We start from the raw sequence: 25,876 nt of genomic DNA on the forward strand, positions 1-25,876 counted from the left end.
AACCCACGCAGACACGGGGTGCACAAACATCCATTTCCCGTGACAGCCTCAACCGACAGCGAGCCTGAGGGAGGGGCCTCACCGACCGGCTGTCAAAGCCGTTCTGGGAGTGCCGGCTTCCAAGGGGGCAACAACAACCAGGCGACACGAGAAGGAACAGGGCAGGCAGCTGGCAGCCTCAGCAGAGGGCGCGGACCCCTCTGTTCCCTCAGTAGTGAGGGATAAGTACTGGGCAGGGTAACCTCCGTAAAACAGAAGACAATGAGGCAGGTGGACCACTCCGGCTTTGTAAGGGACATCACTGTATTCTGTTCTCCCCTAGGGAAATGGTACTCAGTCCTTTCCTCTTGAATTAAGATTTGTGCAAACCATCTTGCACAGGTATGGAAGGTTGCTCAATGTTTATCTGGTCCTCTACCAACTAAAGGTGTAAGCTGCTCATTCTGCAGCTTGGGTCAGTAAGCAGCATGTTTATGTCAAATCAGGTAGCCTTTCTAATTCATTGCAAGACTTGTTGCAAGATCACTTTGGACTAAAATGGACTTTATTTTTTTGTTCTAATTGTGTCCTTTCTTGTAAAAATGGTATTGAATTTATGTTTAATTCATGAGTTCTTGTGAATGCTGCTTCTATCATGCTGCTGCAAGTAAGTTTTTCATTGCACCTGTGCATATACGTACTTGTGCCGATGGCAATAAATTCGACTTTGACTTTAATTCTGCTTCCTCATCCACACCACGAGTATAACTGACAAATAAGATCCCTGCGTCCCAATACTTGTGTTCTTTCGAGAGATAGAAACATACAGCTCAGAAACTGGTCCACCACATCCATGCTGACCATCAAGTCCCCACCAAGTTCAAGAGCTGCGAGGTGATGTTGCAGCTCTATAGAGCTCTGGTCAGACCACACTTGGAGTATTGTGTTCAGTTCTGGTCACCTCATTATAGGAAGGATGTGGAAGCTTTAGAGATGGTGCAGAGGAGATTTACCAGAATGCTGCCTGGGATTGGAGAGCATGTCTTATGAGGATAGGTCGAGCGAGCTAGTGCTTTTCTCTTTGGAGAGAAGGAGGACGAGAGGTGACTTGGTAGAGGTGTACAAGATGATAAGAGGCATAGATCGAGTGGACAGTCAGAGACTTTTTCCCAGTGCGGCAATGGCTAACACGAGGGTGCATAATTTTAAGGTGATTGGAAGAAGATATAAGGGGGATGTCAGGGGTTAGTTTTTCACATAGACAGTGGTGGGTGTGTGGAAAGCACTGCCGGCAGAGGTTGTGGGGGCAGGTACAGTACATTAGGGACATTTAAAAGAATCTTAGATAGGCACATGAATGACAGAAAAATAGGGGGCTATGTGGGAGGGAAGGGTTAGATAGATCTTAGAGCAGGATAAAATGTTGATACAACATTGTGGGCCGAAGGGCCTGTACTGTGCTGTGGTGTTCTATGTTCTATATAACACCAATCTATTTACCAGCACTTGGTCCATAGCCTTCCATGCCTTGGCGATTTAAGTACTCATGACCACTCAAAGCAGAGAAGGAGCATTTGGGATGGTACTAGGAACACTGAAGCCATGCACCGGGAAGCCCTGCGGTAGCCATGGAAGGAATATACCACCTCACAGACTACCGACCCAATTGCCCCATTGATCATCTCCTGCCCCGTCTGTGGAAGAGTGCACAGTTCCCGCAATGGCCTCATCAACCACCTCAGGACCTTCAGAACTGGAGCGGAAGCAAGTCACCCACCCACAAAAGAGGTCACCTGAACATCCCGAGAAGTGGGCAGGCTTGGACTAGCGACCGGACTTCTGAACCAATCAACCCTTTCACATCTCCTTCCCAGTGGTGCTGCCGCGTTCTTGGACTTGAGTTCTTAACTCTACCTCTCTCAGTTATTCCACTATCGTCACCTTGGCATTTCTTTTTGCACTACTTCAGATTGCACTATTATCTTTGCACCATCCTGCTGCTTTGCCCTCATCATTGTATTTAATGTTGTATTTATAATGACCACGTATACTGTTTACTCTGTGAGCTTCACTCGAGCAAGGAATTTCATTGCACCCTGGTGTATATGACAATAAACTAATCAGAACCTGAACCTCCAAAAGTTTGAATGTAAAAGCTTTATCCCACTGAACGGTGCATCTCATTTAATTCCATCCATTATTTTAACTTTTAATAGTGCATATCCTGATTATACCTAGCAGCTGGCTGGGAAATAAGACATGATGATTGTCAACCTGCAATGCACTTCCCTGCAGCTGTGACACTTTACTCGGTATTCTGTTATTGTTTTTACCCTGTACTACCTCAGTGCACCGTGTAGTGAATTGATCTGTACGATCGGTATGCAAGACAAGTTTTTCACTGTACCTCGGTACAAGAGACAATAATAAACCAATACCAACACCAATGATGAGGTCAATACAAAACCCCGCATGCAACCACTTAGGTCCATTCAATAACAATTTGTGTCTAATATCTATTACGTTGCGAGACAATCTCAAGGCACCTCACAGGAGTGTTACCAGGCAATAATCGACATGGAGCCGCAGAAGGAGAAACCTAAAACCTGGGTGGGTTTCAGGGGCTGTTCTTGAGGGAAAAAAAAGAGGAATCGAGGGGTGGAGGGGGGATCCATGGAGCTCCGGAGTTCATCAAATCAATGACGGAGCAACTCATTTGGGGAAGCGAGCGGTGTTCGGAGGAGCAAAGAGGTCTTGGGAGGTTAGTCGATTCTCTGCATAGTTCACGGATGTGTCAGGCACGGCCCGGCAGGAGGTGTTTCACTCCACTCCAAGTGCTTGGGTTAACTGGCAGAAGGCTGAAGACCCACTGTGGATCTCCTCCCTACACCGTGGACCTCCTCTCTCCACCCACCCGCATTCCCCCCCACCCCCCCAACAACAGGGCGGGGCCAACGCGAGGCTCCACCCCACCCACCCAGGCGCCTTCCTCACCATGGCTTCCATCCGAGCCCTGCGCTCCTCCTCCTCCTTCTTCCGCCTCATGTTCTCCAGGTCCTGTTTTGCTTCAGCAAACGACTGCAGGAATGTGTCGAATATGCCAAAGAATTCATCTGGCTGCATCTTTGCTTCTTCCTCGCTGAAGTGCTTCAGCATTTTGGAGTACTATCAAAGGGAAAAAAAAAACGGGCAGAGCTTTGAGTGAGAACTTCCAGGCAGCTTCAACAAATGGGAGCAAAAGAGCTGCCAACGACAATCTTTATAATGCAGCTGATCCCATCGAAGTCATAGAACTGTTAAGGGACGTTGAGGCCACTCACTCCATTTAGTCTCCTACTAGGGCAATCCCACCGGTCCCATTCCCCCGCTCTTTCCACACAGCCCTCCCTATCTCAAGGCCTGGTTGATGGTTCCCGCCTCGGCAGGCGGTGGGACGCAGATCAGAATGACTCTTGGGATGAGAACGTTATCCCTCAGACTACTCTCTTCACACCTTATGCCCACAATGTTAAATTTGTATCTGGTTCCTGAAACACCTGATAATGGGAACAAATTTTTCATTCATTCTTTTTTGGGATGCAGGAACCCATATTTATGACCGAGCCCAAACTGCCCTTGAAATGAACGGCTTCTTTCAGTTTCACATTTGGCACTGGAGGCCATTTGGCCCATCAAGTCAATGCTGGCTCTCAGAGCAATCCCATTCACTCACTTGATTTTTCTGTTCTCTCTCACACGACCATCTCCAACTGATTTTCCAACCTCCCACTTACACTGGGGGTAACTTCCGACAACCCCCATTTCTTTGGGACGTGGGAGAAAACCGGAACGCCTGTCAGGGGGGGCGGGGTGGAATCAACACGGTCACAGGGAGAACGTGCAACCTCTACACACACAGAGCACTGGAGGTCAGATTTGATCCTGGGTTGCTGGAGCTTTGAGGCAGCAGAACTTCCTGTTGCGTGTGTGTGCCAGCCCACTACTTCAGAGTCAACCACATACAGCCAGACCAGGAAAGGGTGGCAGATTTCCTTCCTTGAAGAACTTTCCTTCCCTGAACCAGATGGGGTTTTACGACAAGCCTTGTGTTTCATGGCTTCCACTTCTGATGCTCACCTTTCATCCTGGATTTAATTGATAAACTTATTAAATTCCACAGCTGCTGCAGTCAGATTGGAACTCTTTGTAGCGTTAGTCCAGGCCTCCGGATAACTAAACCAGTATCATAACTACTACCCTCCACTTCCTTACAAATTACACAAGATATTAGTAGGGCTGCCCAATGTCACTTTGCTGTGTTGGGACTCTCCTTGACTGCTGACCCTACAACCACCTTATGGAGATATATTGACCTTATAGAGGTATATAAAATTATGAGGGGCATAGATAAGGTCTACCAGTTTGATCACTTTGCACTAACGTGGACTTTTTTTTGTTCTAATTGTGTTCTTCCTTGTAAAAATTATGTATAATTTATGTTTAATTTATGTTTCTCTTGTGAATGCTGCTTATCTGATGCTATGTGCCTGTGATGCTGCTGCAAGTAAGTTTTTCATTGCACCCGTGCACACATGTATTTGTGCATATGACAATAAGCTCAACTTTGATTTTGGTCACAGGGTAGGGGAGTCTAAATCTAGAGTGCATTGGTTTAAGTTATAAGATAAGATTTCTTCATTAGTCACATGTACATCGAAACACACAGTGAAATGCATCTTTTGCATAGAGTGTTCTGGGGGCAGCCCGCAAGTGTCGCCACGCTTCTGGCGCCAACATAGCATGCCCACAACTTCCCAACCCATATGTCTTTGGAATGTGGGAGGAAACCGGAGCACCCGGAGGAAACCCACGCAGACATGGGGAGAACATACAAACTCCTTACAGACAGTGGCCAGAATTGAACCCGGGTTGCTGGCGCTGTAAAGCGTTACGCTAACTGCTACACTACTGTGCCTGCCCATTGAGGAGGGAAAGATTTAAAAGGACCCTGAGGGGCAACTTCTTCACACAAGAGGGTGGTGGTTAAATGGAATGAGCTGCCAGAGGAAGCTGTAGAGGTGGGTACAGTTATAATGTTTAAAAGACAGGTACATAGACAGGAGAGGTTTAGAGGAATATGGACCAAACATAGGCAAATGGGACTAGCTTGGGTAGACAGCTTGCTCAGCATGGATGAGTTGAGCTGAAGTGCCTGTCTCCATGCTGTATAACTCTCTGACTCTTTCACCCTTCATTCACTGAGTAAGTATGGTGATGGCACTACAGTTAAGTTAATATAGAGTCATACAGCAATACAGCATGGAAACAGGCCCTTTGGCCCTACTTGTCCATGTCAACTGAGATGCCCATCTAAGCTAGTCCCATTTGCCCGCATTTAGCAACCAGGCCAGTAATCCGGAAGCTCCAAGTTCAAATCTCACGGAGGAAGCTGTGGCATTTAAGTTCAGTAAATAATTTGGAAGGAAAACAACCAATAATGATGGACATAAAGCTACCAGATCATTGTTAAAGACCAATCTGATTCACTGACGTCCTTCAGTAAAGAAACCTGACATTCTTACCAGTGCTGGGCTATATGTAACTCCAGAACCACCAATGTGGTTGACTCTTAAGTGGCCTAACAAGCCACTCATTTGTAGACTGCCCACCAATCGATGAGGGGTTTAGGGATGGGCAATAAATGCTGGCCTTGCCAGCAGTGTGCAGATCTCAAAAACCTGAAATTAAACTGATAAATCACATCCACTGTGGTTGGCCAAAGAAGGATCCATGACTTTGGAGCATGGACTCGAGGAGAAGCTTAGCGTTTTGAACATTAGAAGCCAATTGGTCCACCAAGTCTGCGTTGACCAACAAGTGCCCCTTGACGCTAATCCTACGTTAATCTGCAATTTATTCTCCCCGCATTCCCATCAATTTCCCCCTAGTCTGTACCATCCATCTACACAGTAGAGGAAATTTTCTGTGGCCAATTGACCTACTAACCAGCACGTCTTTGGGAATGTGAGAGGAAACCAGAGCACTCAGAGGAAACGTACACAATTACCCCCCTCCTCAGACAGTGCATTCCAGGTTCCAACCACCATCTTGGTAAAAAGAAATCTTCTTCACATCCCCTCCGAACCTCTTAATCCATATCCTCCATATATGTTTGAAAATAACTCCACATCCCCTGATTCCCCTAATGTCTGAAAATATTTCTTGAATATGCTCTGTGGCAGAGCCTATTAGCCACATTATACTGTTGGATTACAGCTACTATATACAATTAAATAAATTTCTAGGGCAGAGTACAATGTGTTGGTACAACTATATCGACTGAGGAAGAATTTCTGGACAGATATATCTTTAAGAACTTACACATGAGGATTATTTTTGCTTCAATGGACTGGAAAACTGAGCAACTTGCCTCAAAATTGAGAGAAAAGAAAGTGTGATGTTTTAAAAAGTTTACGCAGCGGTGGTGGATTGACACTGATTTAAAATGATTGTTTGTTTTTGTTATAAACCTACTTTCATCTATTTTTGTCAAACTTGGCCAAGCATCTGCCTTTAAATATTGCAATGAAAATTTATTTTTAAAGCAAAATTTGTGTCCAAAGGTTGGCTGCTTGCCATGTTTTGTATCAGAGTAGTATTCTGTTGCAAATGAATGCATTCCTACCAAAACACAAGAGAAATAAACTGATCAAAACAGTCTCAAGTTTGGAGCAAAAAACAAGCTGCTGGAGGAACTCAGCAGGTCAAGCAGCATCTGTGGAGGCAAAGAACTGGTCAACATTTCAGGTCAGGACCCTGCTTCGGTACACGAGCTCCTCCAGCAATTTGTTTCCCGCTCCAGATTCCAGCATCCTCAGTCTCTCGAGAATCATCTTTGGATTGGCTTTCCATGAGAGATGAGTAATAGGGAGACTAGACAAGAATTTTTCGAGATACCCTTAACACGTAGAGGGAAAGCAGGAGGGCATTGTTACTGTGCTCACACTCTTTGTGCGCATTGAAGGGAGTCACTTTGAACATTAGGAGCCATTTGGCCAACCAAGTCTGCATTGACCAACAAGCACCTCTTGACACTAACCTACGTTAATCTGCATTTTATTCTCCCCGCATTCCCATCAATTTCCCCCTAGTCTGTACCATCCATCTACACGGTAGAGGAAATTTTCTGTGGCCAATTGACCTACCAACCAGCACGCCTTTGGGAATGTGAGAGGAAACCAGAGCACTCGGAGGAAATGCGCACAATTCCCCGCCCTCCTCAGATGGTGCATTCCAGATTCCAACCACCTTCTGGGTAAAAAGTAATCAACCACCATCAACAACCACCAGATTCCTACCACCAGCTGGGTAAAAATAGAGCCATAGGGCACAGAAATGGGCCCTTCAGCCCATCACATCCATGCTGACCTTTTTGCCCACCTGCACTAATCCCAGTTGTCTGCATTAGGAATGTATCCTTCTATACTTTGCCCAGTTAATTGTCTGTCTAAATGCCTCTTAAACATAATAATTGTATCTGAGTCCACCACCACCTCTGGCAGTGCATTCCAGATATCAACTACTCTCTGTGTAAAAAAACTCCTTTAAAGCTCCTTCCTCTCACCTTAAACTGATGCCTGGAGGTGAACCACAGATAGGCGAGTGGAAAGGCTGGTACTACGGACTTCAATTGACAATAGCTGTCACTTTGCAAACGATTTCTAGAGCCTCAGCAAAACAGAGTGGTTATTGATGGAGCATGGAATGTCAGTCACGGTAAGTCAAAAATTCCTTTCAATAAAGCGGCTTTCAAGCCAATTCTACATTTCTTTCGTGGTCAAAAGGAAAAGCACTATTTTCAGCCAACTGCCATCACTTCATAGGAACCTCTTGTTGGTTATAAAACTGTGACCTTATGTAGTAATCACACCTGGTCCCTCCACTCTACAACCACCGACCCTCTCCCACCCCAGACTCTGCACTTAGCAAGTAACGACTCATCAAAGGTCAAAGATAGAAAAATGTGAGCCTCGGCCCAAATGATAATCAGAACATTGTGCTTGAACCCGCATGTTAACAATGTCGAGAGACTGCAGAGCTCTGAGGTTGAGGGATCTGAGTGTCCGAGTGCGTGATTCACGAAAGGCTACGACAAGTAATGAAGAAAGCTCACAAAATCTGTTGAATGGGAAATTGAAAAGTAGGGAGGTTCAGCATCAGTTATACAGGGCATTGCTGAGATCACATCTGGAGAACTGTGTACAGTAATGGTCTCCTTATTTAAGGAAAGATACTATTCCATTGGAGGCATTTGGGAGAATGCTTACTGGACCAGTACCTGGAGGAGGCAGGTCAAAATTTTGGAAAGGTAAATTGGTCAATTGGTTTATTATTGTCACATGTACTGAGGTACAGTGATAAACTTTGTTTTGCATGCCATCCATACAGATCATTTCATCACATCAGTCCATTGAGGTAGTACAAGGGAAAAGCAATAACAGAATGCAGAATAAAGTGTTACAGTTACAGAGAAAGTGCAGTGCAGGCAGACAATAAGGTGCAAGGTCATGACGAGAAAGATTGTGAGGTCAAGAGTCCAACTTATTTTACTAGTGGACCATTCAATAGTCTTATAACAGCGGGATAGAAGCTGTCCTTGAGCCTGATGGTACATGCTTTCAGGCTTTTGTAGCTTCTGCCCGATGGGAGGGGGGGAGGAGACAGAATGTCTGGGGTGGGTGGGGTTTTTGATTATGTTGGCTGCTTTACCGAGGGAGCGAGAAATGTAGACAGAGTCCATGGAGGGGAAGCTGGTTTCCATATTGTGCTGAGCTGTGTCCATGACTCTCTGCAGTTTCTTGCGGTCTCAGGCAGAGCAGTTGCCATACCATGATGCATCCCGATGATGGGATAAGCTAGGCTTGTATCTGCTGGAGGTGAGAAGAGTGAGAGGAGACTTGATTGAAACATACATTGTCCTGGATGGGTTTTGATAGAATGGATGCAGGGAGAAGGGGGTGTGTAGGGAGTGTGGGAGGTGTGGCAGAAGAACTGGGGGTGCTAATGGCCATGTGTGAGAGAGAATAGAATACCGGGAAATAAATGAACGAATGGGACTGAAGAGAGCTAGCATAGACTCCCTGGGCCGAATGGCCTTCTGTGTATGAAGGAAACATGGGAATACATGAAAAACAAATAGCTGAGTTAGTTGAGATTTCACAGACTATGTGGCTGCTGAACAAGTGATACTGACAGAATGTTGTTCCTTCACTATGTGCCGTCACAGACTGGCTTTCAGTGCAGAACTCCAGGTAGTGTAGCAGTTAGTGTAATGCTTTACAGCACCAGCGAACCGGGTTCAATTCCGGCCGCTGTCTGTAAGGAGTTTGTACGTTCTCCCCGTGTCTGCGTGGGTTTCCTCCGGGTGCTCCAGTTTCCTCCCACATTCCAAAAGACGCACGGGTTAGGAAGTTGTGGGCATGCAATGCTGGCGCTGGAAGCGTGGCGACACCTGCGGGCTGCCCCCAGAACACTCTACGCAAAAAGATGCATTTCACTGTGTGTTTCGATGTACATGTGACTAATAAAGAAATCTTATAATCCCATTTTTTTTCTCCCCACATCCTCATGAACTCCCCCAACATTCTACCACTCACTGGGGGCAATTTACAGCAGCCAATTAACTTACCGACCTGCATGTCTTTGGGATGTGGGAGGAAACCGGAGCACCTGGAGGAAACCCATGCGGTCACAGGGAGAATGTGCAAGCTCCACACAGACAGTGCCGGATGTTGGGATTGAACCCAGGTCTCTGGAACTGGGAGGCAGTGGCTCTACTAGCAACACCACTGTGCTTTCTTGCATTCTTACAAGTACCCTTATATCCTCAATAACTTATTTCTGGCAGTACCTCGAAAATGTGGCTACAATTAGCTGAGGTCGTCACCTCTATCTAACTGCGCTCGGCCGGGAGAAATTCCTTTCAGCCACGTAACTACTTAAAGAACAGCTCAGACATTTGCAGATTCTTTGACCGAGGACTGAAGCCTTTGTGCATGCCTCAAAAGTTGTCTAAAAAAAAACAAGCCTTCTATTTATAACGCAGTCTGGTGTGGGAACTGTGTGAATTTTTTAAGGCCAATTTATATATAACTCTACAGCTATGATGTCATTGCGACCCTTCACCTCTGAGCACTGGGTTTAACCACAGTCCAGACAGATGAAAGCCTCCAGTGTCTGCAGCTCGAATGTATCCCTCATGGAATGAGCTCAGGGCAGTCCCAACTCAATTACTTGTGGGCATGTTGTTACATCACAAGCTGGCAGTCACAATGGGAGCCTGGTGTCGTACATATATGTACAAGACAGCGGGGTGAGCCTCCAACCACATGTCTGCGCAAGTCATTACAACGACAGTTTCTCCCTCTGTAACGTTAACCAACTCCACCCCACTTCAGCTCATCTGCCGTCGAAACCCCCGGCATGAACACGAGAAAATAGGAGCAGGATGGGGCCAGCCGACCCCTCAAGTCTGCCCTGCCATTCAATGTGATCGTGGCTGATCTATGCTAGCCTGAACTCCTATTCTGTATCAGTCCTTAATTCCCCAATCTTTCAATAATTTATTTACCTCCCCTTTAAATATCTCCAGTGATCAAACCTACACAATCAGCTGGAGCAGTAAATTCCAGGGATTCACCACCCTCAGTTTTAAATGACCACCCTCTTCTATTGTAATTCTGTCCCCTTGTTTGTGACTCCCCCACTAGATAGGATAAGATATTTATTTATTAGTCACATGTACATTGAATCACACAGTGAAATGCATCTTTTTGCATTACTGAGAACGTGCTGGGGGGCAGCCCGCAAGTGTCACTACTCTTCCGGCCCCAACATTTAGAATGCCCGCAACTTCTAACTTGTACGTCTTTGGGACGTTGGAGGAAACCGAAGCACCCGGAGGAAACCCACGCAGACACACGGGGAGAATGTACAAACTCCTTACAGACAGCTGCCAGAATTGAACCTGGGTCGCTGGCGCTGTAATAGCATTACGTTAACCTCTACACTATCATGCTGCCATTAACATCTCAACATCTACCATGTCAAGCCCCTTTTATATCTTTCAGTAAGATCACTTGAACTCCAAAGGCTACAGATCCACCTTGTTTGGCCACTTAAGACAGGACACCCTTTTTATCCCAGTATGCATCATGGTCTGGTGCGACAATTCGAATGTGCAGGAATGTAAGAAGCTGCAGAGAGTAGTGAACTCAGCTCAACACATCACAGGCACATCCCTTCCCACCATCGGTAGTATCCACAGGAGGTGCTGCCTCAAGAAGGCAACATCCATCATCAAAGATCCCCCACTATCCGGGCCGTGCCATCTCCTCGTAGCTCCCATCGGGCAGGAGGTACAGAAGCCTGAAGTCCCACACCACCGGGTTCAACAACAGCAACTTCCCTTCAACCGTTTCGTTCTTGAACCAACCGGCACAACCCTAATCACTACAGATCAGCAACGCTGTGATCATTTTGCACTAAAATGGACTTTTTTTTGTTCAAATCGTGTTCTTGTAATTGTGTTCTTTCTTGTAAAAATTGTGTATAATTTTATGTTTAATTTATGTTTTTCTTGTGAATGCTGTTTATCTGATGCTATGTGCCTGTGATGCTGCTGCAATAAGTTTTTCATTGCACCTGTGAATTCATGTACTTGTGCATATGACAATAAACTTGGCTTTGAATCTCTTTTGAACTGCCTCTAGTTCCCTTCCAATGCACTCCTGGCTAGTCTCGTGTGTCCTGCCCTCCCGAAACTCCTTAGACCACACCTCCAAACCCACGGCCTCTACCAACTGGAAGGACAAGGGCAGCAAAAGCATGGCAGACACCACCGCCTGGAAGTTGCCCTCCGAGCCACACACCATCCTGACTTGGAAATATATTGCCGTTCCTTCACTGTCACTGGGTCAAAATCCTGGAATTCCCTCGCTATCAGCATTGAGGGTGTACCCACACCTCAAGGACTGCAGCAGCTCAAGATTTACTAGAACGTCGCTGGGTCTTCAGGAGTTGAGTTACAGGGAAAGATTGAACAGGTTAGGACTTTATTCCTTGGAGCGCAGAAGAATGAGGGGAGATTTGATAGAGGTTTACAAAATTATGAGGGGTATAGACAGAGATAATGCGAGTAGACTCTTTCCACCTAGATTAGGGGAGATAAGTACGGGAGGACATGGCTTTAATGTGAAAGGGGAAAGGTTTAGGGGGAACATTAGGGGGAACTTCTTCACTCAGAGAGTGGTGGGAGTATGGAATGGGCTGCCGTCTGATGTAGTAAATGCAGGCTCACTCTTGAGTTTTAAGAATAAATTGGATAGATACATGGACGGGAGAGGCCTGGAGGGTTATGGACTGGGTGCAGGTAAATGGGACTAGCCAAATAATGCTTCAGCACAGACCAGAAGGGCCAAATGCCCTGTTTTTCTGTGCTGTAGTGTTCTATGGTTCTATTGCAGCTCACCGCCAGCCCTTCAAGGGCAAATTCTGACTTGGTCTGCGAAGCCTACGTCCCTTGAATGAATATAAAGGTCATTTAAAGCTCTGCTGCCTGCATCCTAACTCACGCCAAGTCACAACCTCCCTTCCTGATGAAGCATCTCGACCTGAAACATCGGCTGCTCATTTCCTTCTATAGATGCTGCCTGACCCACTGAGTTCCTCTGGCATTTTGTGTGCGTCGCTCCAGATTTCCAGCATCTGCAGTCTCTCTTGTGTGACAACCTTCCTTCACCCCTGGCTCATTGATCCACTCTTTGGCACCCGGTTCAAACGTTAGAATGCTTTACCTTTCTTTTCAAACTCCTCTGTGCTCTCTGCACCTCACCCCCTGTCCGCCCTTCCAATCTCTGTAATCTCCTCCAGTCCCATCAAGATGCCTGTCCTCCTCTAATTCTCATGTCATCGGGTCACAGGTACAGCATGGAAACAGGCCCTTCGGCCCATCTAAGTCCGTGCTGACCATCAGCCACCCATTTGCACATAGTATTTTTTTATTCTCCCCATATTCGTCGGAACTCCCGCCAGGTTCTACCACTCACCCTCACACTAGGGGCAACTTACAGCGGCCAGTTAACCATCCAACCCGCACGTCTTTGGGAATGTGGGAGGAAACTGGCGCTGGTCCCGGGGAGAACGTGCAGACACCACACAGTTAGCACCGGAGGTCAGGATTGAACCCAGGTCTCCGGAGCTGAGAGGCAGTGGCTCTACCTGCTGTGCCGCTGTGCCACCCTGGCCTCCTATGCAATTCCAAATTTAATCACTCCAGTGCTGACCAACTGACCGTCAGCTGCATCCACCTCACACCATGGAATTCCCTCCCTACAACACACCATTGCTATGGTGACCCATGCTTTAGCTGCCCTTGTTCTTTCTGATGCATTAAAGACCACTCACCAGCCCTAACATTCTACTTTACCACTCAGCACTGAATTATACTTGATAAGACCCCAGTGAAGAGGAATTTAAGTAATCAAATAAATCTGAAATTTATAAAACTCATCTCATTTATGGTGGCCATGAAACTGCTCGATTTACAAAAACCCATGTGGTTCATATATGCTCTTCAGGGGAAGAAATCTACAATCCTTTACCCTGCCTGCCTTATACATGACTCCATGTGCGGTCGAGTTGTAACTTCGTCCTCACTTGGAGGGAAACTAGGGAAATGTTAGCATCACCAGTTACGCACGCTTGCAACAGATGAATAAATTAAAAATGTACCGACAAGGTGCAAGTAGAGTTCAGCAATGAATGTTGTCTTCCGAGCAAGCCTCGCATCCCCAAGGTTAAAACAGTCAACACTGGACTGGGCACTGAAGGGTGGTTGGGGTGCAGGGTTCCCTCGGGCAGGAGGGAGTGCAGTCAGACACTGGGGCCACAAAGGGAAATAATCAGCCACAGGAACGGCTCCAGAACCCAAAGCCAAGTCTGCAGGCCAGCCGGTATCCTCTCAGTCGGTTTGAACCAGCTCTGAGCATACGATTGAGGAGCAGGAGCAAGCCCGGTCTGCCGCTCGGTAAGATTGCGGCTGATATTTGAGGAGGAATATCTTCAGGAGGTTTTCTTTCACCCAGGGTGTGGTCACTATCTGGAAGGCACTGCCTGAGGAGGTGGTTGAGGCAGGAACTCTCCCAACAGTTAAGAAACGTCTGGACAAGCACTTGAATCGCCAAAGCTGAGAAGGTTAGAGGCCACGTGCTGGTAAGTGGGATTAGTATAGATGGGTATGTGCTGCATGACGCTATGACCTCAACTCTACATTCACTCCTATCCACAGTAACCTTTCACCACCACCCCTCGCTAATAAAGAATCCAGATCCAGATGAAGGGTCGCAACTCGTAATGTCCACTGCCCATTTCCCTCCACAGATGCTGCCTGGCCCGCTGAGTTCCTCCAGCACCTTTGTGAGTTGCCCCAGACTTCCAGCATCTACAGTCTCTTGGGTCTCTATAAAGAATCTTTCTCCCTCTGTCTTAAAAATACTCAAAGATGCTGTTTCCACTGCCCTTTAGGGGGGAAGGGAGTTCCAACGATTCGTGACCCTCTGAGAGAAAGGATTTCACCTTAGCATTGCCTTAAATAGCTTTTAACTGTGACCCCTAATACTAGATTCTCCAACAAAACGAAACATCCTCTCCAAGTCCAACATGTCAAGTCTTTTCAGGAACTGATATCATTCTGACTTTCTCAGCATGGTAGAGACACACAGTCCTTTACATGTGGTACAAAAGCAGCAGCAGGTCACGTATGGAAAGAGAGGCAGAGTTAATGTTTCAGGACGAAGACCCTTCATCAGAGATGGAGGAGCAAACCAGCTTTAAGTAGCAAAGAAAGTAGCAAGAGGGAAGGACAGGACAAAGGGAATATCGCTGATAGGTTGGGGCCCAGGTGGCTATGGGGATAGAAATCTTAACTCTGTCCCTCTTCCCTCAGACGCTGCCTGACCTGAATTTTTCGAGCATTTTCTGTCTTTGCTTCAGATTTCCAGCATCTGTAATTTTTTTTATATTTCCCTTTACAACTGGCATTTGGTGAAAAACTTGTTTCACAGCCCTATTAGAACATAGAACAGTACAGCACAAGATCAGGCTCTTCAGCCCATGACGTTGTGCCAAACTAATTAAACTAGCAATTAAAAGCCTACTAAGGTAGTCCCTTGTGCCGTTATTACAGCGCCAGTGACCCCGGTTCAATTCCGGCCGCTGTCTGTAAGAAGTTTGTACACTCTCCCCGTGTCTGCATGGGTTTCCTCCAGGTGCTCCGGTTTCCTCCCACATTCCAAAGACGTACGGGTTAGGAAGTTGTGGGCATGCTACGTTGGCGCCGGAAGCGTGGCAACACTTGCGCACTGCCCCCCGAACACTCTATGCAAAAGATGCATTTCACTGTGTGTTTCAATGTACATATGACTACTAAAAGATATCTTATCTTATCAATATCCCCCCATTCTCTGCATGTGCTTATCTAAGAGCCTCTTAAACACCTCTATCGTATCTGCCTCCACTACCACCCCTGGCAGTGCATTCCAGGCACCCACCACTCTCTGTGTGAAAAAAACTTGCCCCTGCACATCCCCTTTGAATTTAACACCTCTCACTTTAAAAGCATGCCCTCTGGTATTAGACATTTCTACCCTGGGAAAGAGATACTGGCTGTCTATCTATGCCTCTCATAATCCCATAAACATCTATCAGGTCTCCCCTCAGCCTCTGCCGCTCCAGAGAAAACAACCCAAGTTTGTCCAACCTCTCCTCATAGCACATGCCCTGTAATCCGGGCAGCATGCTGGTGAACCTCTTCTGCACCCTCTCCAAAGCCTCCACATCCTTCCTATAATGGGGCGACCAGAATCGAATGCAATAACTTGACATCGAGCTGCAGAGGGGGAAATGATGGGTGACTTGAATCTTGAATAAAGAGAAAGGTTTTAAGGAGGAAAGTCAAGCTGAAAGGCAGAGATTTAAGGAGGGGGTTCCAGAGCTCAGGACTTTGGTTGTTGAAGGCTGCCTATGGTGGATGATGGAGACAGGGAATGCACAAGAGGCCAGGGTTACAGGAGAGTATTTGAACATTGTTTTCCCCTTCACTGATTTTACTCACTGCAGATTTACAGCCAAATGTCACAACTAATGTGTCAAGGCTGCCCAGGTACAATCTCCCACTGTGCTGAATACTGCAATAAAATCAATTATTGTACAGTCTGCCGGAAGCGTGCACTTAGTTGTGTTTTCATTCTGGCGGCCTGGCATTTTATGGAACTGAGGCTTCTGCAGATGGGGTACAAAGAGCGTCGAGCTTTACAGGGCTGGCCCAGTGACCGAGGGGTGCTGGGTTCAAATCCCGCCATGGGGAAATTGAGAGATTGCATTCAGTAGGTATAGCCAGAGCAGAAACTGAACGGGAAGCTGCTCGATGAAGGGAAAAAAAAATGGAATGAGCTTACTAAAGGTCTCTATGGGAAAGGAAGAAATTGCACTGTGATCATCCAGGGGTGGGCAGTGCAAAGCAGTTAATCTCAAGACAACAATGTCCACCCAACCTGAGTGCGAGAGAATTCTGTATCAGTATTCCCAAAGGAGTGTCTCATTGTATGGGGAAGATGTGGAGAGAGATTAGTCATTATCTGCCCCCGTTCACTGTCAGTGTTTCAAAATGGAGGACTCTGTCCAATGGGGTACTACAAGGGACAAACACCAGGGTGGATATCATGGAAATAGAAGAGGAAGACCCCTCTGCTATCTTATCCATGCCCCTTCAGAACGAAGGAGTGACCTTATAGATGATTATAAAATGATGAGGGGCATGGACAGTCACAGTCTTTTCCCCAGGGTAAGGGAAGTCTAAAACTAGAGGGCATAGGTTTAAGGTGAGAAACTTAAAGGAGAGGGGAAAGATTTTAAAGGGACCTGCAAGGCAAGTTTTTCACACAGAGGGTGGCGGGTATATGGAACGAGCTGCCAGAGGAAGTGGTAGAGGCGGGTACATTTACAATATTCCAAGGATATTTTGACAGGTTCATGGATAGGAAAGAGTGAGGGGAAAATGGGCCAAATGCAGACAAATGGTAGAGATGGGCAGCTTGGGCGGCACGGACCAGTTGGGCTGAAGGGTCCAATTCCATGCTCTATGATTCTCTGACTCTATGAATAACACACCCCAATCCCACTTCTAGATCCACAACTCTGCAGGTTACAGCTCTTCAAGTGAACATCAAACGACATCTTCCTGCCTGCTTTTCTCCATGGATGCTGACTGGCCTGCTGAGTCCCTCCAACATCACAGAGTTTTTCAATGTCTTCCCCCATTTCTCCTCTAATTCTTCAACGTACAAGTTGAAACTCTCTAGTCTGGCATTCTGTGCTCTGGGAGCTTCCGTGGTCCAGAATGTTTTGAATCTGCAGTTCAGACCTGTACTAATTAACTAATTCTAACTAAGGTTTAAAGTTAACAAAGATCTACACTGACCTGTAACTAATTAACCTGCCAGTGTAACGTCTGCGATAATCAGCCACTAGACTTTTCCGATTTACAGAAGCTTCGGGTTCCCAACAGTTCTCGGAAGTGTTACATGACCCGAGGAGTGTCTACTTTAAAAGAACAGTTCTCCTGCTCAGAGGAAGATCAAGGGCATTTTCTGTGGTCTGGATTTTCTGTGCTCTGGCACTAGTCGGGTCCCAAGGGTGCCGGATGGAGAGTTTCGACTTGTATTACTCTCAATCATGAGGGGCATAGATAAGGTGAAAAGCCGCAGTTTTTTCCCCAGGGTAGGAATGATGTCATTAAGCCAGAAAGGGTGCGGAAAAGATTTACAGAGGTGTTACTAGGTCTGGAGGGTATAAGGAGAGACTGGATAGGCTGGAACTTTTTTCCCTGGAGCGTAGGAGGCTGAGAGGTGACCTTATAGAGATGTGTAAAATCTTGAGGGGCAGAGATAAGGTGGATGGTCGCCGTCTTTTTCCTGGGGTAGGGGGTCTAAAACTAGAGGGCATAGGTTTAAGGTGAGAGGGGAAAAATTTAAAGGGGACCTGAGGGGCAACTTTTTCACACAAGGGTGGTGGGTATATGGAATGAGCTGCCAGAGGAAGTGGTAGAAACGGATACAATTACGCCATTTAAAAGACATTTGGACAGGTACGTGGATAGGAAGGTTTAGAGGGATGTGGGCCAAATGCAGGCAAATGGGACTAACTTGGGTAGGCAACTTTGTCAGCACGGACAAGTTGGGCCAAAGGGCCTATTTTCTGTGCAGTATGACTCCATGAGTCTAAACCTCTGCGCTGCAGAAGCCTGTGATTTTCTTTCCGGGTCTTCCCGACAGGAGCAGCCAGGGAACGTGCGGCATTCTGCAACACTTGAAGGAAAAACGCGATGATACTGGAGGAACTCAGCAGGCCAGGCAGCACCCGTGGAGAAAAGCAGGCGGTCAACGTTTCAGGTCAGGACCCTTCTGCAACACGTACCTGGGCGCGACCACTGAGATTTCATACTCAGCAAGCACGATCCCATGAACAGTACAGGCCACTGCGCTGAACTGAAAGTACACTGTACTTTCTCTGTAGCTGTGACACTTTACTCTGTACTGTTACTGTTTTTACCTGTACTACCTCAATGAACTCTGTACTAACTCAATGTAACTGCACTGTGTAATGAATTGACCTGTACGATCAGTATGCAAGACAAGTTTTTCACTGCACCTCGGTACAAGTGACAATAATAAACCAATACCAATACCACTCTTACAAGAGCAGGCATTCACAGTGCTTATCAGCGCTGCCTTGTCATCACCCACTTGCAGCCTGCTGGAGAAGGACAAAGCCAAAAGTTCTGGTTCTGGGAACCTGCCCCAGCTAGTTCCCTTAACTATCGTCAGCGGCTCTACCCCGGGATCAGCGACCACTCCAGCTTGCTCTTCCCATCCATCACCCCCATTCCTGTGACCACCCATCCTCTATAATAAGAACAGATATCGGCTGGCGACAGGAGGTCAGGCAGCATCCACGGAGAGGGCAACAAGGTCAAAGGCTCTTCAGCAGAACTGGGAAGGAGAGATCGTCACTTGTGGGAGCTTACTGTGCACAAAATGGCTGACGGATCCCTGAGCAATGACCAATCGGCTGGAGGAACTCAGCGGGTCGAGCGGCAGCCATGGGGGGAGAGGAACTGTCGACAGTTCGGGTCGAAACCTGCCCCCCCCGCCCCATGAGAGTGGAGAGGGGAGGTGGCCAGTGTAAAGAGGAGAGGGGGAGGGGGAGGGGTGGGACAGGGGCCAGAGGTGATTGGTGTGTAAAAGATAACTGGGAACGCAAGGGTTAACAGCTGGAACTGTAAGGGTTAATGGTGTGCAGCTCTTCTTCCCATTGTATGATATTGCCTCAATCATGGGGTGACTATAGTTATGGCTGTAAAAGGTCCAGGTGCGGGTGAGAAAGAAAGAAGTTTTTTTAGACGTATCTTGTCTTGCTAAAAACTTGCTGTAAGCAACTGCCTTAGTAAGAGCAACTTTCCATGGAGGTTTCCCACGAAGTGGGTATGAAGGTAGGGACACTGACTGGTAGATCGCCGAGTGGGGATCAGTACAGAGCTCGGGTTACACTGTTTACTCTTTCTCTGTATCCCTCACTCCCGCTAGCGTTAAACTAATAAAGCATTAATTGTATGTTCTTTGGTTCTGCTGGGTTGACCTTCACAGTGGACTGAGGGAGAGGCGTAAGATGACAGGCAGGTAGTGCCAGGTAGGGGAGGGGAGCGGGGCTGGAGTTGGAAGGGTTGAGATGGATTCCTATGATTGCCTTGGCTTGTGTTCTAACTCCCCGGAGAACGCTCTGTGAACTCCTGATGTCGTGGGAGCTCCTCCTTTTGCCTGGCCACCCACAATCTGCAACAACAGCATTGCACTCGAACACGAGGGCTCCCCACCACCACCGCCGCTGGTGTGGTGGGGGGGCTCAAACTGCCGTCGCTGTGGGCAACCTAGCAGCTCTACCCAATCAAGTCTCCTGTGCTGATGCCGCCGGGCAACAAGTCAGCATCGGGAGAAGGGCTGTGATTGGGCAGAAGCAAGGAAAGGAACTAAATAACCAGGGTCACACAAGGAATTGACACACGCCACAGGTATCTTTTACTTTCCATTCTGCCCCTTTTTGGCTTGCAACTGCATCCTCCAACAGTGCAGCCCCTCCACCAGTGCAGTGTCATCACCAGTGCAGTGTCATCACCAGTGCAGAAACTCCAACAGTGCAGCCCCTCCACCAGTGCAGCGTCATCACCAGTGCAGAACCTCCAACAGTGCTCACCTCCCAGACACCAGGACCTATAGCGGTGAAGCATCAGGATAGTGCAGTATCATGGCAGTTCTGCAACTTTAACAGTGCAGCCATTCCAACAATATAGTGCCTCCAACAATGCAGAACCTCCAAAAGTGCAGAATCTCTAAAAGTGCAGAACCTCCAACAGCGCAGCCCTTCCAACAGTGCAAAACCTCCAACAATGCAGTGCCTCCAGCAGTGCAAAACCTCCAACAACGCAGTGCCTCCAACAGTGCAGAACCTCCAACAATGCAGTGCCTCCAACAGTGCAAAACATCCAACAATGCAGTGCCTCCAACAGTGCAAAACATCCAACAATGCAGTGCCTCCAACAGTGCAAAACATCCAACAATGCAGTGCCTCCAGCAGTGCAGAACCTCCAAAAGTGCAGAACCTCTAAAAGTGCAGCCCTTCCAACAATGCAGTGCCTCCAACAATGCAGTGCCTCCAACAGTGCAGCCCTTCCAACAATGCAGTGCCTCCAACAATGCAGTGCCTCCAACAGTGCAGCCCTTCCAACAATGCAGTGCCTCCAACAGTGCAGCACCACCCAGTTGACAAGACCTATAGCAATGCAGCATCAGGATCACGCAGCGCCATGGCAGTTCTGCAGCTCCAACAGTGCAGCAAGTCCAAGAGCACATCACCCCTGCCACTGCCAGCATTACCACAGTGCAGCACCTCAACAGTGCAGCACCCAGCACTGCACTTCAACAGTGCAGCCCCCACCCCCAGTAACACAGAGTCTCTGGAAGGGCAGCAACATCCTGACATTGAAGGAGTTGTAGTTGTTGTGTCTTGGGGCACTGACACGATCTGTTGCAGTCACCACTGCCCTAGTGGACATTAGTTACCACAGCTCGGTCAGGGTACTGCTCCTCTCTCGTACTGTGCTCAGTACAGAGGGATTAAAATCTCCTCCTGAAAGTTCTCGCTATGATGAATTCCTGCGGACTCTGTCTTCCTCTTCACAGACTTGGCACGGATTACAGTTTTAGCCAACTGGGCTGATTTTGAGAACACAAGGGCTGACCAGTGTCCTGAAGAGGACAGAGTGGAAGTGAGACAACAGGGCGGTGAAGAAGGTTTTTGGCAAGCTGGCCTTCATCAGTCAGGGCACTGAGTATAGAAGTTGGGATGTTATGTTGCAGTTGTACAAAACATTGACGAGACCGCTGTTGTGTTTGGTTTTGGTTGTCGCCCTGCTATAGGAAAGATGCCATTAAGCTGGAAAGATGCAGGGGAGATTTACGAGGATGTTGCCGGGACTTGAGGGACTGAGTTATAGGGAGAGGTCGGGCAGGCTAGGACTTCATTCCTTGGATCATAGGGGTGACCTTATGGAGGTGTATAAAATCATAAGAGGCATAGATAAGGTGAAAGCACAAAGTGTTTTTCCCAGGGTTGGTGAATCAAGAAGTAGCGGGCAAAGGTTTAGGGTGAGAGGGGAGAGGGGAGAGGGGAGAGGAATCTGAGGGTCAATTTTTTCACATAGAGGGTAGTACGTAGATGGAACGAGCTGCCAGAGGAAGTGGTTGAGGCAGGTACAATAACACCATTTAAAAGATATTTGGACAGGTACATGGATAGGAAAGGTTGAGAGGGAAACGGGTCAAACGTGGGCAAATGGGACTAGCTTAGATAGGCATCTTGGTCATCATGGACGAGTTGGGCCGAAGGGCCTGTTTCCGTACTGTATGACTCTATAACCCACAGTCAATAAAGACTGGAGGAACAAAGGTTGGGAAGAGGCAGGTAGAACTGGAGATGGTCCCAAAATGAGATGGTATGGGAAATAGGGAGGGGGGTAGGGAACAGGAGCTGAGGCCCAGATGGGAAATATGCACGTGGACAACAAGGTCAATGTCTTGTCTGGTGAATGAAGCCGCTGCTTCAGAGCTCCAGCAATCTAGGTTCGATCCTGACCTCGGGTGCTGTCGGTGTGTGAGATATCCACGTTCTCCCTGACTGCATGCATTTCCTCAGGGGACTCTTGATTTCCCCCCACATCCCAAAGACGTGCAGGTTGGTAGGCGCAACGTCCTGTAAATTGCCCCTAGGAGTGGTAGAATCTGGGGTGGGTTGATGGGAACAAAATTGGATTAGGGTAGGATCTGTGTGCTAATGCTACTCTTCAATTGGCAAGGACACGTTGGGCCGAAGGGCCTGTTTCCTTGCTGTATGACTCTGTGACTCCATGACAGAAATGACTGGGGAATGCAGCTGCCTGAATCATGAAGGAAGAGAGCCTGTGTACTTCAGACAGTGAAGCCACTAGGCAGCAAAGAAACAAGCCAGGAGAATACAGGGGAAGCCGAGCGAGATGCAACACACTGATTACACAGCAGGAGGCCATTGCAAGCCATCACAGTAGAATAATAAAGTCACATGATAAGGGAATGGTTGTAAATTTCCCAAAGCCAAGATTAAGGGAATTTGGAACTTGTGCACTGATCATAATGAGGTTATTTGTACTGAATTTTAGACCCCGCTGACTTTTCCCCACGGGGAACGCATTCTTTCATTGAGAGACCCACTGCTTGTTTGCCCTGTGCACACAGCGCTCACACATCCCAATCCTCACAGGTCTCTTTGGATACTGAAGCAATGGATCATAATTTATAAGGCATATCGTAGAGTTCACAAGCTCGTGTACAATGTGAAAAGAGCCCCATTAAGAGCCCAGAAATAACTGAATAAGGCTTTTATCTGCCAACGACCGGGGTTACATTTTAAGTCCATCGCCCGGACCCAGTTAAACTCGCAACGGCCAAGAGGTGAGTCCCAGAAATAACACAGAGAGTCAACGAGTAAACTTTAGAAGTTCATCTTGCATCCTTTTCCATTCTGTCTAGGCTGAGATTGCACGTTCTCCTGGGGACCAGGTGGGTTTCCCCCGGGTGTTCCGGTTTCCTCCCACATCCTGTAGACAGGCAAGTTGGTAGGTTAATTGGGCACTGCAAATTATTCCTAGTGTAGGTGGGTGGAAGGAGCTGAAGGGGAGATTAAAATGCTCACCTTTGTTTTCAAAGGGACTACGGTAATCTCCCCACATCCCTCTGGGAGAGGGAGAGACGGTCGGGAGAGGCGAGGGAATGGGGAGTGATTCTGGTCCGTGTCCAGATGGCTCTGGGTTGCGTAGACGATGGGCAGAATGGCCTCCCATGTCATAGAGCCAAACAGCTCTGAAACAGGCCCTCCCGACCAAGCTGCCTAACTGAGCTGGTCCCATTTGCCTGCGTTTGGCCCATTTCCATCTAAACCTTGGAGACGCCAGAGACTGCAGATGCTGAAATCTGGAGCAACAAACAATCTGCTGGAGGAACTCAGCGGGTTGAGCAGCGTCTGTGCGGGGAAAGGAACTCTCGACATTTCAGGTCGAAACCAAAGATGAGCATTTTAAGTTGGGCAACACAGTGGTACAGCTACAGTGGAGATGCTGTCCAACTGCTCCACACACCCAGGTTCGATCCTGACCTCTGGTGCTTCTGTGTGGAGTTTGTACATTCTCTCTGTGACCGCGTGGGTTTTCTCCGGGTGCTCCGGTTTCCTCCCACATCCCAAAAGTGTGTGGGCCGGTAGGTTAATTGTCAATTGCCCCGAGTGTGTAAGAGAATGGTAGAATTTGGGAAGAGTTGATGGGTCCAAGTGGGGAACAAAATGGGATTAGTGTAAATGGGCACCCGTTGGTCAGCACAAATCTGGTGGGCCGAAGGGCCTCTTTCTGGGCTGTGACCCTATATGACATGTTGCTGATCCATGTGAGGGTCAGTGAGCCAGCTGTCACTCAACCCCTGCCTGGAGGGGAGAGGTGGGAAGAATGAAATCATCCAGGAATGTGGGAGAAAAGCGCAGCACTGAGAGGGAATCCACCCGGTCACCTGGAGAACGTGCAAACTCCACACAGACAGAAGGATGCAAGACGAACTTCCAACGTTTACCAGCTGGCTCTTTGTGTGATGTCTGGGGCACATGTCCAACTTGCTGCTGTGCAAGTAACTGGTGATGCATTTATTTGTTCACAAGGGATGGTATTACCCAGAAATGCCAGCATTTATTTCCTATCCCTAATTGCCCCAGAATGGAGGCGGCAGTTATGAGACAGTGGGTCTGGAGTTACACATGGGCCAGAATGCGTAAAGTCACCAGATTTCCTCCCCAAAGGACGTCAGTGAACCAAATATGTTTTGGAACAATCCAGTGGTTTCATGGTTACTACTAACAGCTTTAGATTTATTTAATTAGGAATTCAAATTCCTCAGCTCCTCTGATGGGATTTGAACTCATGTCTCTGGATCAGTGGTTCAGATCTTTGGCTGCCTGACCAATAACGCAACTGCTATGGAGCCATACCTCTGCAACTTTCCAGATTATCGAGCACCCCGTGGTAGGTTTTTGAACTTGCTAGTTCAGTAACAACCACTGCACCATCACTGCACCGTGCTTGGTCAGTGGACTCTCAGGGTTGAACGATTTGATGGCACTCTCGCCAGTGCAGTCAGAAGGTCACGGCGAGATTTGAACACGTGACCTCAGCTCAGAGGACAAGTCCACAATGACTGCCTTCTCAGGTGAACCTGTGGACCATAAGGCCTGACTGGAAGACGAGACAAGAGTGTCCTTCTCATCCAGAGGCACAGCTTTGCTAATCATTCCTTCACTTACAGGATCTTACTACATATTAAATGGTGGCCCCAGTAAAGCAACAATGGTAACATTTCAAATGCAATCCATTATAGAGTCATAGAGTTACACAGCTCAGAAGCAGGCCCATTGGCCCATCTTGCCCATGCTAACCAAACTGCCTTCCTGAGCTAGTCCCATTTGCCTGCATTTGGCCCATATCCCTCGAAACTCTTCCGATCCATGAACCTGCCCAAATGTCTTTTAAACATTGTCATTGTACCCACCTCTACCACTTCTTTTGGCAGATCAGAGGAGCATGTTGCCTGTATTGGAGGACTTTAGTTATGGGGAGAGAATGGATAGGCTGGGCTTGTTTTCCCTGGAGTGAAGGAGGCTGATGAGTGACCTGATAGACATGAATGAAATTATGAGGGGTACAAGTAGGGTGGATAGTCAACATCTTTCTTCTGTGGTTGGGGTATCAAAAACCAGAGGGCACAGAAGGGAGTCGAAGGGGTAAGTTCAAACAGAGCGTGGTTGATATCTGAAACATGCTGCCAGCGGAGAAAGTGGAATCAGATACAATTATGACAGTTAAGGGACATTTAGACAGTCACTTAAATAGGAAGGCATAGAAGGAGACACAGTGCTGGGCAATGCAGTCAGAGTGGGCAAGTTGGGCCGAAGGGCCTGTTACTGTGCTGTATGACCCTATGACATGCATACACATACATAAAAACATAAACACACATTCACAAACCCATAAAACATACATAACCATATACACATGTATGCACATGTAAACACATGCATGCACACACACAAACATGCACACACATAAACATGTACATACACACATATGCACATGTAAACATACACACAAACATGCACACACATATATAAACATACACACACA

At 47.5% G+C, this 25,876-nt stretch overlaps 1 protein-coding gene across 4 annotated transcripts in view; it reads right to left on the minus strand.

The window, feature by feature from the left end:
- The window catches only part of daam2 (dishevelled associated activator of morphogenesis 2), a 327,537-nt gene that overhangs the window by 22,041 nt on the left and 279,620 nt on the right, over positions 1-25,876 (minus strand). For all 4 annotated transcript variants that reach the window (XM_052024252.1, XM_052024248.1, XM_052024249.1 and 1 more), the window contains one exon: positions 2,974-3,144. In XM_052024252.1, coding sequence (XP_051880212.1) covers positions 2,974-3,144 — 171 coding nt within the window. The remainder of the gene's footprint in view (positions 1-2,973; positions 3,145-25,876) is intronic.

Source organism: Pristis pectinata, chromosome 10 (genome assembly GCF_009764475.1).
Source record: "Pristis pectinata isolate sPriPec2 chromosome 10, sPriPec2.1.pri, whole genome shotgun sequence".
Classification (NCBI taxonomy): Eukaryota; Metazoa; Chordata; class Chondrichthyes; order Rhinopristiformes; family Pristidae; genus Pristis; species Pristis pectinata.